Source organism: Passer domesticus, chromosome 5, assembly GCF_036417665.1.
Source record: "Passer domesticus isolate bPasDom1 chromosome 5, bPasDom1.hap1, whole genome shotgun sequence".
NCBI classification, from domain to species: domain Eukaryota; kingdom Metazoa; phylum Chordata; class Aves; order Passeriformes; family Passeridae; genus Passer; species Passer domesticus.
Genome location: NC_087478.1, coordinates 69362639 through 69374750, shown reverse-complemented (window position 1 = coordinate 69374750; position 12112 = coordinate 69362639). Strand labels below are relative to the sequence as shown.

At 42.8% G+C, this 12112-nt stretch overlaps 1 protein-coding gene and 1 long non-coding RNA gene across 3 annotated transcripts in view; one reads left to right on the top strand and one right to left on the bottom strand.

Moving 5' to 3' along the window:
- Window positions 1-269: 269 nt before the first annotated feature.
- Window positions 270-4167, bottom strand: LOC135300891 (uncharacterized). The gene is made up of 2 exons (XR_010362643.1): window positions 3863-4167; window positions 270-1930 (listed from the first exon to the last, which is right to left on the bottom strand). It is a non-coding gene; the product is annotated as an uncharacterized LOC135300891 (long non-coding RNA).
- Window positions 3146-12112, top strand: part of BRAF (B-Raf proto-oncogene, serine/threonine kinase) — an 82828-nt gene continuing 73861 nt past the window's right edge. Inside the window, exon 1 of one of the 2 annotated variants that reach the window (XM_064420865.1) lies at window positions 3146-3440. In XM_064420865.1, the coding sequence (XP_064276935.1) occupies window positions 3309-3440 (132 nt within the window). In that variant the 5' untranslated portion in view covers window positions 3146-3308. Of the gene's footprint in view, window positions 3441-3661; window positions 3780-12112 lie in introns of those variants that run through there. The other variant, XM_064420866.1, reaches the window with a different exon arrangement.

The following is a 12112-nucleotide window of genomic DNA, read 5'->3' as shown; positions in this document are numbered from 1 at the left end:
TCAAATGTGCATGGGCCAAACACAAATGCTACAATTTACAGGACAAATACTGTCTTTTCAGTGCATGAAAAGGCTAAGCAGTTTTGGAAATTTGGATAAATTTTAAGGGCATTTCAGACATCCTGAGAGGAAGGTGTATCAAATTTTCACACCACTTTAAAAAATCATATCAATTATCACACCAATGTGCAAATCTTGTAATTGTTTTGATTAAGATAGTGGAAGGCTGGAGTTTTTTTGAGATACTGTCTTCTCTTGAGAGTATATAATAAAGGAGAATAAGATTTAATTTCATCTAATATCTCTTTGGGATAGTCACATTTTGAAGCATCTTATAAAGATCTCATAAAGTTTTGGTGAGCTGTTGCAGGTTTTTTTGGGTTGATTGTTTGGGATTTGGGTTTTTTTTGTTGTTTGTTCTTTGGTGTTTTCGATTGGTTGGTTGGTTTGGTTTTTGGTTGTTTGGTTGTTGGGTTTTTTTTTGAGAAGTGATGAAGTGTCCAAATGCTCACAATGAGACAGCTGCTCTCAGGTAATCATATACATTTTCTTACTGACTGTTAAAACATTGCTCTCTGAAAGTGCAGGTTGATTAGATCAGACAAATGTTCTGGTGGTGGACAACCTAGGTGGAGAGTCTTGGTCTTTTCGCAGCTGAATTTTTTTTCTCATCCAAATTCAAATTAATTAAAAAAATTCTGAGGAGACTCAAACCTCAGTGCATAACCAGGAGTTTGGTGGGAGGTGGCAGGTTTACATTTACAAGTCTGTATTACCTGCTGCAATACCAGATTAACTGGCTGTGCTGCATTGCAGGAGTTAACCAGCCAGTGGCCCACAGATTTGATAGCAGAAACCTGAGGTTTCACATCTAAGTTGTAATTAGATTTTGACCTATGCTGATCATGAAAGCTAGTCTCTGCAAAAGGTGGTGATGATGATATCAATTATCAGTAGATAGGATTTCATATCAGCAAGAAATAGCTACAGTTATTAACTATTTATCTTTCATCATGATGGATCAAGCAGAGAAACCAAGTAGCCACAATGTGAAGGAGCAGAAAATTCCATTTGTCACTAGGTGTGGATTCTCCCAATCAAAAGGAAAGCATAGTATGAGTAGTAGATTTTTGTCTCCTTCCTACACAACAATCTTTTAAAGTAGTTCTTAGATGTTGGGGCTTTTTTGTTTGGTTTTTTCTCATGTATTTCTGGAGGCAATTCTGCTGTTTCCAGCACTAGACATGACTTCTCAGTATTAGAACTGCAGCTCTTCAGTGGAACATCAAATGTGATTAGAAAGTCTAGCAGAATTCAAAGTGAATGCAAATCTACTGGAAACAATCAGAACCTCAGAAGAAAGAGACCCAACACCAGTAAAAGCAACGGGAAAGGTATTGCAGGTTACAGATTGATAGTGGTCTACTAATTCCACTGCTAGGGTTATGCTCTGGACATAAATTGCTTGGGGAATAAAAAAAGACTTTGACTACATTCTGTACATTGAGATTAACTATCCCTTGGTAACAACTTCATGGAAATGAATGGACTTACTCTGTTAGTTATCCTCTATTACTCTGTTGGCTTTTCCACAACAGGCTATGTGCTGGGAGAGCCATCTCCAATTACCTCTGCTGCCTTTTCCTTCAGAAATCAGAGAGATTTGTCCCAGTGTTCAGTCCTCAGCATGGGTGTTATTTTTCAGAGTTTGTGAGCTATTTTCCACTACCATTACACATTCCTGCCATGTAGCAGGAATTGATGATAATTATCCTCTTCATTAATGTGGCTATTAGAGAGAAATTTCTAAACTTGGCCAACTGCTTAGTCTGTACATTTGATTCTTACATACTTGTGTAGCCTTTCTGTTGACTGCACTGCAGGGCTCCAGTCACAGGAAACCCCAGACTCCTCTCTTAGCAAGCGTGGCCTGTAATAAAATCAATTAAAATCCATTGAAATATTAAATTGAAGTTGCATTTATTTACCAGTTGCAACACTGCCAGTATTGAACTGCGTTTGAAATGCTTTCCCACAGCGATGGCCCGCGGTGTGAAAGGTGAAGTATAAACCTCAGTTCTCTCACCAGCACGTTCAGAGGTTGTGCGGTTACATGTTCACAACTGAAGTGAAACAAAGATAAGGATCTTTCACTTAAAGGTTTCAGCCTAATGTATTTTAGCTGCCACCATTTAATAATCAGGCTGTGTTAGAACAGCCTTTCTCTGAAGTCCTGCTGCTGTTCTGGTCCATCAGCTTTTCTTTGCAACGCACTCAAATACAATTGCCATTTTAAAATTTATAATTAAGACCTTTTCTGCAAGGAAGCAGCTTAAACCCCCTGATTTAGCAGGTGCTGTATGCATGTAAGCAGCATTTCAATGGGTGTGGCAGACAGGGATCAGACATAGCCCAAGGTTGTACTTCAGACGGGAACATTCGGCCAGTCTGGGGACAATGGCACTGGGCAGAAGGCGGGGAGCGGTTTTGGGGTCAGCAGTGCTGCTCCCGACGATCAGAGGGGTCCCGATGTCTGCGGAGCCAGACCCTTCCCCGGCTTGGAGCGCCCTGCGCGGACACAGCCGGGGCAGCCAAGGCCTGCAGGGCTGTCAGCGGGAAAAACACGGCGTGGTATCGATCCCGGCGATCGATTGCTCCAGTTAGCACCGGAGTTACAGCCAGCAGGCGAACACGGCAGCGCTGGAAGCGGGCCCGTCGCTGCCGCAGGGCTGTGTTGGTGAGGATTCGCCCCAAAGCCGCAGCGCTGCTGCGTGCCCAGGGGTGCCCGGCATCCCGCTCGTTCCTCGTTTGGATTCTGCCGGCACCCCGTGTTTCCCCGCCGCCGGGAAGGACCCGCAGACCCCCCGGCAGTGCTGTTCAACACGATCCCGCAACCGGCTGTGCGCGGGGCTCCTCCTGCCCCGGCATTCCCGGCATTCCCGGTTCCCGCTTCCCGGCGGGGGCGGCGCCGCCATTGCGCCCCAGCGCCGCCAGGGGGCGCTGCGGCGGCGGGCGGGGCGCGCGGAGGGGGCGGGGCCCGAGCCCACGTCCGAGTTCCCAGGGCGACGGGGCGGTCGCGCCGTGACGTCACGGTGCTTCCCGGTGACGTCAGGCGGGCCCATGCGCCGTGGCCGCGGCGATTCTGTGTGACGTCACGAGGCCGGGCGTGACGCGCCGGCGGCGCTGGGAGCGGGCCGGGACCGCGCTCGCCGCCCGCCCCTCGCACTACGGGTCGCGGCTGGGGCCGCCCCGGTGGCGGGGACGCGGCCGCCCCCGGCCCCGCCCTCGCCCCGCCGCTCCGGCCCAAGATGGCGGCGCTGAGCAGCGGCGGCAGCGCCGAGGGGGCCTCGCTCTTCAACGGGGACATGGAGCCCGAGCCGCCCGCGCTCGGCGCCGGCTACGCGGGGGGCGGCAGCGGCGAGCCGGCCATCCCGGAGGAGGTGAGGCCACGCGGCGGGCGCCCGCCCCCGGGGCTCGGGCCCGGCCGTGCCGGGGGCGGCAGGGAGCGGGGCCGGGAGCGGGGCGCGGGTCCCGGCCGGGCTGCGAGGAAGCCGCGCTCGGAGCCTCCGCGGGCGCCGCGTCCCGCGAAGGTGCTGTGGGTGCGGGTTTGCCGTCCGTTCCCCCCGCCTGTTTTGAAACATTCGGGATGCGTTTTAAAGGCGAGGCTGGGTTGGGTTCGCTTTGCGGACGTGCCTTTTGTGGACGTTTTTTGCACAAAGCGTCTTAGGAAATGTTAACGGACAGGGCACCGTGCAGGCAGTGAGGATGTCAGGCCTCTGGTTGGTGTCTTTCTTACATACTTCCTGTGTTTTTGGGGCTTATTACTTAACTTCCCAATCCCACGGGGAGCGAGCGGTACTACCTGTTTTGCTGGGGCTGAAGTGCGAGTTGCGAACGCTTCTGAAATGTTTTCGGGAGGGGGAATAAACTGTGCGGTAACAACACAAGGTGCCTCGCAGATTCAAGCACTGCAGGCATCCAAGGCAGACCAACCTGCCAGATGCCATGCCTCGAGTCTGTTCTGGAGGTAAATACAGATGCCAGAAGCTCTGCTGTTTTGTTCTCAGCGTTACTGGCTGGAGAGTGCTTCAGCTCAGCTTTCCCTGGAGTGTCTGTGCTGTTGGTACGAAACCTCTCGTCTCTGAGCAGCCTTGTGGCCCTGCGAGAGGCCCAGCCCACCTGGGAAACCTCTCCTTTCCGGCCTCCAGCAGGGAAAATGAGCTGCCTTGGACCAGCTGCTCTCAGGGGGGTCCAGTTTGATTCCCGACTCCTCAAAGACTGGGGGGAAAATTTATTTATCCATTTTATTTATTAATAGCATACTGCACTATAGTGGGTTGAGAAGTTTGAGAAGTGCTAGGGCTCATGCTGGGTAGATGGCCAGAAAGGAGAAGTAGGGCAAGAGTCCATTCCTATGGATGTTTGCAAGATGTGAGGTTGATTCCCTCATGTCAAGGAGTTCCAGACTTGCTTGCTTTCTGAAGGTAGGCAAAATTCAGCAGTACACATCTATTTTACACCTACCCAGCATGGTGATTACACACCTTGAGTAATGCCAGTCCAGTCTGAACTTTCCTGAGTAAGGAGAAGCTCTCAGGTGGTTGAGAAACCCAAACACCAGAAGAGTGGGCTTTAACAAACGCACACTTTTAGCAGCAAAGTGAGGCTAAAAAGCTTCTGAATTTCTCAGTTATTTCTGTCATTAAAAAAAAAAAAAAGAATTAATCCAATAACTGGTTTATATTGTGGCCTTGAAACAGTAACACAATACAGCTGACCTGCTTAAACTGAAGTATAGGAGAGAAGGGAGAGAAAAGTGGCAGGAGGCAAGAATTTTATTTTTTTAAAACAATTTTTATACTAAGGGGAGTGTTTGTGAAACTGCTGTAAGTCACTTGAACTTCAAAAATGTTTGAGGCTCTGTCAGTCATTAGATTTGATTCCAAATGGTGAATTACATTGTGTGGCTGCTTCTGCTTCCATCCTGGATGAGGCAGAGATAAGTGCCCAGTGTGGGGAGCACCTGCTGAGCAGGAGGGCTGGTGGGTTGTCGGTACAGGTGTAAGAATTTAGGATAGTCTTGTATTATTTGAAAGCAAACTACTTCTACGTTGGAAATACTGAAACACATGGGTCTCAAGGCAGAGCTGGTTGTAGAGTTTTTATTTTCTGATGTGGTTTTGTTCTGTAGTTAATTAGTTCTTCCTTGAGTTGTAGGTAATTATGTTTTGTTTACTGTATAAGTACACCTATTACTTCACCCAAACCTGTACCTTAATGAAGTTCCAGCCCAAAAAATTGCTGACGCAGTTAAAATGGAAACTGTCCTTAATACTAAAACAAACCAACCTAAAGTGGCAAGTTCAAAGTGGCGTAAGTCAGAGCAATACTGAAGTGCTTGTAACTGACTCATGGCTGTAATGTAAGTAGATGTTCTAGTGTTTTGTTTCATTGTTTCAAGACAAGGTTAACCTGGGCTTTAAAAGTAACCTTAATGTGGAAGCCTGTCAAGGAGCATGACCTTACTTATTTAAGGCAATACCTGAAAAGGTTTCAGCTCCTACAGTCTTTAGGGAAATGCAGTTCTGATTTCCAGAAGGCAGACCTTCAGTCCTGCACTCAGTTTCTGCTTTTAAAAGGGGAGCAGACAAGAATTTCTGACAGATGTTGAAGTCATCTTATACAACTTATTTGTATGTTGAAGCCCTCTGGTAAATGAGGTGTTCTGTATTGAGATGGTAATCGAGTGCCCTGTGTTGGTTACAGCTACATCACTGTCCCTTATAAATTCTCAAGGGCTGGGGCTTTGAAAAGCAACATTTAAGCCATATTGTTCAACTCATGACCAGTTCTTAACCAAATAGTGAATTTTTACCTTTAAAAGTTGCTTTGGTAGCCTAAGTGCTGTTACTAAAAATCTTCTAATAATGAGTATTATAACTCTTCTAATAAATAGCGTAATAATTGCTAAATCTTTTTTCCCCTATATTAAAATTCAGGGTTGGTTAGGGTAGTTGTCCATGCAGTCATAAAAAAATACAGAAAATGGTTACTTCTTGGAGACAGGAGGATTAAAAGTGCAAGTGCATTTTGAAGAAATCTGTTCCTCTTGCACTCCCTGTTTGGTTGCTGGTGCTGGGAGGCCTCAGATGCGAGCTGGCGTCCGCAGGCGCAGAGGTTGGCTTCTTCCCCAGCGTGAATTCTCAGGACAAGAGATTGTTTGGATGGAAGGTTTTCAGAGCATTACAGGGTTGTTGATATAGTAAGGAGTGTGTGACAGCTGGGAGGAAAGGTTCTGCTCTTGTTGCTAGAGATTATTTACACCAATATTAAATAATTCAAATGGGATTTTCTGTACTTGGAGCTTTGTACCCGAAACTGCTCTTTGTAAGACAAAAATTACTTTGAAGGCTGTGAAGTGAGGGCCTGAGCTGCTGGATGGTTGTTTTCTAGGCAGCAATGCTGGAATTTATCCTGCATGAATATTAGTTATAAATTTAGAAACCTTAATCCTATGAAACAGATTTAAGAGTAAAATGGAGAGTGGATGAAAAGATATATAAAATGAAGATAGAATGAAAAGGCACCTCTAACCTCCCAATATGAAGTAAGTGATGGGTTCTCCTAATGTAATGTAGGTACGTAAAGTAAAAGTGGGTTTGATTTTGTTGCAGTAACATTTAGGGAACCTATGATGCTGGGTGTTAGAGTGTCTGTTTCTCTAAAGAGTTTAATAGTAAACTTGCTACGTATTTGGAAACTTGAAACCATATGAGTGGTTTTTTACTTCATTGCTTTTGTAGTTTTGGGAATACGTTTTATGTTCAATCTCAATTATGTTTTTGTGCATTAGTATTCAGTGACTGAACTAACTTCATAGTCTGTGAATGACGTCCTTTTTAATCATGAGGACAAGTTAAATTCTGCAGTAGTATATCTCAAAAGAGAAGTTAAATAGTTGTTTCTTTTACATAGCATGGGAAAGGCCATGGTTAATACTATCTGACTTTGGGTCACAGCTTTGAGAAACACATGGTCTGGCTGAGGGGAGTCTAGAGCAGAATACTAGCAGTGATATGAAGTCTGGAAGGTCAGAGCTTTGAAGAAAGACTCAGTGAAATCTGAAGCTGAAAAAAGAAATGGAAATTGTCAAATACTGCCAGAAGTAATGAGTTTAAGTGGTAGCAGGGGAGATGGTTCCATGTTACTATGAGATGTTGTTCTTTATGGCTAGGAATAATGAAGCATGAAAATAGACTTTCTGAACTTCTAAATAAGCTGTTCATTAAGAGACTGTCACCTCAACAGGCAAACATATATCAGGAGTGATGGAGGAAAGCTGATCCAGGTGTAAAAGAAGTCAATTCCTTTGGTAACCTCTCATCTTTTTTTTTCCTTAGGGTTTTTATGATTTATTTCTGGCAAGGTGGATCGAACATTAGAACACAACTTTGAAATACTTAGGTTTACTGAGGATAGTAGAGATTTCTACTTAAGGTGTTTTCCCCAAAAGGGAATAGGATTAACAGCTCTGTCCTGTGGTAGCTTGTTTGATTACACAAAACTTGCTTAATAGTGTGGTGGCTCCTTTTGGAAAGTTGTGATGTCTTGGGAAGCTTGTTTCTTATCTCTGTGGATATCCACAAACTGCTTGGGAACAAAATGTTTAGTACTGATTTTTTTTCCCTTGTCTTACAGGCTTTCTTCTTAATTCCCATTTATATTTTGTTGTAGTTATTAAACTCAATGGCCTCTTATTTTTAAAGCTGTTCTAATAATACCCTTCTTGACACTTGTTTAGCTGGGAATGGCAGCTCTTTTGTTGCATGAAGTTAAAAATATTGTAGACCAAATGCATTTTGGGCTTTGGGTCTGTTTTTAGTTTGGTTGGGTTTTTTTTAATGCAGATATCTTTTGATGGCAGCTATCTTTTAACACAAACTGATAACCCCCAAGTTTTCTTAAGGCTGCAATATTCCACTTTGTAACAAATCTGTAGTTCTCTTTAATTAATTGTTATATGAATGCATGAAATATTTTGGAGAGAATTTGGTTTAGAAAGAAATCAAATTTTATTTGTACTTACAAGGGAAACAAAAGGAGGTTTTGATTGATCATGGATTTACTAATTCTTCCAGTCTAGCCTTCCAAGGAAGGTGTTTCAGGTTTAATGGAGGGGGCTTTCTGAAACACAGTTTTGGGCAAGTGCAAGTCTTATTTTCAGTTTGAACCGCTGCCTTTTGAAGGGTGGTGAAATGTACAATGTATCAGAAATGCCCTGTCATAATTGTAGTCCCTGTGGTGTCTGCTGCTCCCTGTCCCTGCAGTTTGAGCTAAGTCAGTCAAATGGTGCTCTGACACCCAGAGCTGCAGGTTTTGCCCTTTGCTGTGCCCACGTCACACCTCTCAGCCAGACCTACTGCCTTGTGCCTGCTTGGTGCCACACACGTCCTGTCCTGACTTGACTCCACTCACTGGTAGTGAAGAAAATCAGCGCTGCTTTTGCTGCAGTCGTTTTCTGCAAACTTAGTGAGTGGAATCTCCTCAACATGAGGAGCACCTAGTGAGTTCTAAAACGCTTGTGGAGTGAGACACTAAAGTAATATAGTTAGGGGGAGTAGTGGTAGTATGGTGTGTGTGTTCCCTTTTCTGTTTGGTTATTATAAATAATCTTTGACCCATAAAACTCAATTGGAGCCTGAATTTTTTATATTTGAATGAGAAGTTGTGCTCAGATGAGACTTCCTTAGCTGGACTTGTCAGCTTTATGTCCTGGCACCTCAGACTTTATGGTCTCGAGCTCCCCCTCCCAGGTTGTAACAATCTTCCTTGGTCTCTCTGAAGCCCTTCTGAACATGCCTTTCACAGAAGTAGGATTGCATGCCATAGCTCTGCCAGGGATACGAAGGTGTCTGTGAGCTTCTTGTGTAGCAAGGGTACGTTTCCAACAGCTTCAACCATGTGAGAGTTCTGAGTACAGTATTTCGTTTTGTGAAGTGTGAGATGGTTTTCATCATTTTCAACTGTTCACACATCTGTGTGTGAACACAGCTACTTTCTCACAGCTAGTGCAGGATACAGAAGTCAGCATGCAATATACGGGTTCTCTTGCTTCAGCTTTTTTATTCCAGTTGCTCTTGAGCTTTTGGGGTGTACAATGGAATCCTCCTAATCCTCCCTCCTGTGCACAGCTTCTTTCCAAGACACTGAAATATGTCTTCATTCAACTGACTCTCCCTTCTGTGGCCAGTGCTATAGAGGGCTGGTTGATGCAGAACTACATGCCATTTCTTTTTTTTTTTTTCTCCTTAAGCCCCTTCCTGCAACTGTTGCACCTTTTTAGCGTTTGTGAGTTTTGGAGGAGCAGCAACAGTGTCTTTCTTTATTCTGTTTCTAATTACATTTTAGGAATGTGAACCCTAGCAAAAAAGAGTAAAACATGCAAAAGTCTAATTCATAGCCCTTCTCTTTGACTGAAGGTGCTGCCAGTTCAGGCAGGAGTTTTGAGGGAGAAGTGCTGCCAGTTATAATCCCACCATGACACTCCCCAACCAACATGAGCATTTGAAATCAGAAAACAGAACTTCTGTCCAAAATGGAGCTTGTTGTGCAGTGCCAGATATAGTGCTCAATATCAAATGAATTTTCCACACTATCAGTATTAAATTCAGGAGATCATATGAGTGTGGCGCACTGAAGGGCACTTTTATTTTTCTAAGGTTCTGATCAAATGAAATAGTTCTGTGGGTTCTCCCAGTATACCTGCACAAAGCTTAGCATGAAGGGGCAATTCAATTTCTACGTGAAACCGATTTTTTTAAAATCTTTTTTCTGGGAGACAGCAGAAAAGGCTTGTATTGAAGGACTGAACTTAGTTTAAAAATTGAACTTAGTTTAAAAATGTGTTGCATAACTAAGTGGCTAGGAATTTTTTTTTTTCTTTTTTGATCTTATGAAAGGGGATACCAGCTCTAATGCCTTGCTTTATTACATAATGAGGCCTCTCAAACAGTATAATTATTAGTAAATTTGTTGTTAAATGCAGCAGTAAGTAATAAACCTCTCCAAATTGAGTTACATTGTGTTTAGGCAACATTTTCTGACACTTGGAGCACAGACATAGTAACTTAATTTTTTTTCTCCTCTTTATCTCAGACAAAGTGTTTGTTTTGAAGGTAGACATTTTTGGAGTCAGAATAGTGCGTCTAGTTTTTGTCTCTCTAGTAGAAGGTATTCACTAATGATGTTTGAAAAGCACTATAAAATCAACCTGAAATGAAACACATCATTATAACTAAGAAGTTGGTAGTATCTTGATGTTTGGAGCTGGATGGTTGTATATTGGTGCCTCAGTCTTTGATCTGGTTTCGAAAATTCATTCATTAAACTTGATAGGTCAAACTTCTCTGTAATAGGTTTAAGTAATGTAGATTTAAATGTGAGTCTTTAGTATCATCTGAGGTAGCTTTCAGAAAAGATTTCTTTAAGTGTTCTATAATTCTTCTAGAATATAGTTTGTGCTATCTCTTGTGTCATTTCTGAGCCTATGTAAATCATTGAAAATTGATGTAATTTTTTCCAGATTCTAGGTTAAGTAGTTCGTGTAATTTTTTTTTTTATTTTCCTAATTCTACAATGTATGGCAAGGAGCCATTTCTGCCTTTTAAATTATTTCATTTTCCAAGGTGGCACTGGAGTTGCTAAGGCAGGGTGGTCTGCTGAGTAGAAGATAGAATGCTGTTTAGGAGAACGTGGTTTCTGTGGCAGTTCCTATTTGACTATTTCCTTTGACTAGGAGCACATTACTTGTGTTTTAAAAATAAAAAGAAAAAAACAAGTACATTTGCTCTATTTCAGCTTTTGAGATCTGTTTGTGATAAAAATAGGATACCTTAACTTCTTTATTGGATCACAAATATTTCTAAACAAGCAGACTATATTTGTACTCATCCAACAATTCCAGCTGTCTTTCACATTTTCTAATCAGTTGGTAGGAAACTGTGCACAGTAGTCACTATGTATAAACAGTTTAGTGGTGGAATATTGCAAAGTTTATGACAAATTATTTTATGGATTGATGATATGAACTTTTAAATAGGTGCTGATTATCTTTTCTGCCTAGTGTAATTAATTGTGTACTCTGGCAAGGAGAAAGAAGAATTAAGTTCTGTAGTTCAGCTGAAACTGAGTTTGTTTTGTCATTTTAATTAATATGACCAAAGCTGTGTAAGAGCTCTACTGGATGAGCGTTTGCTTCTTATAGGCAATTATTGTAATTAGCTGGCTGGCTGCTTGCTTTCCATCACAAATGTGACTTTTCAGCTTTAGGTGTGCAGAGGAATAGTCTGGTGTCTTCATGATAATCTTTCTTAAATGTCTCTGATGCATGGATTTAGTGTTGTTGAGATTCTGTGGTAGTTACCAGGCTAAATCAAAATTGCATTCTTAAGTGGGTTAGAAAATCTAGATAGTTTATTTCCTTTTTTTTTTTTTTTGAACCTGTTACTGTCTAGAGAGAAGTTGTTGAATTCATGAATGTAAATACAGTGAATTGTTCCTGAGCTCGGTCTGTGTGTGATCCTTGTGACTACTGAATTAGTATCAAAGTGAATAAGAGGGACTAGTAGTACTGCAACACAAAAGCCATGAAAAATATGGAATTAAAAATTTAGCTGTGCAACTGGTGGTTAATGATTTAAATGAAGGATACAGGCAGCTCTTATTTTTCCACACACTGCAGTTTCGCTGTGGTAGAGAGCATTTGTTAACTTTCCTTTTTATAGCGCTTGGAGGCAAATTCTACTTAGCAGCAAGCAGTAAAGATGGCAGGTGATGGAAAAAGTGGGAGAATGAAAGAGAATTGAAACCTAAACAGGAAGGTTGCTGCTTCATGGTAGCCTGAATCCATTTAAGTGTGAGCTATAGAGAGGAAAGGTGACTTTTTCACCTTCTGAGTTGATCACTGGGTCCTTTGCCAAGCTGTTTTAAGCACAGTAGACTGGCAGAAAGCTAACCTTGACGGAGAGAACAATTTTTTCACTTGTTTAGTGTACTGAAAGGGTTTAGCCAAAGGTTTAAGTTATGGAGAAAGAGTAAAGAAGAGTGCAGGGGT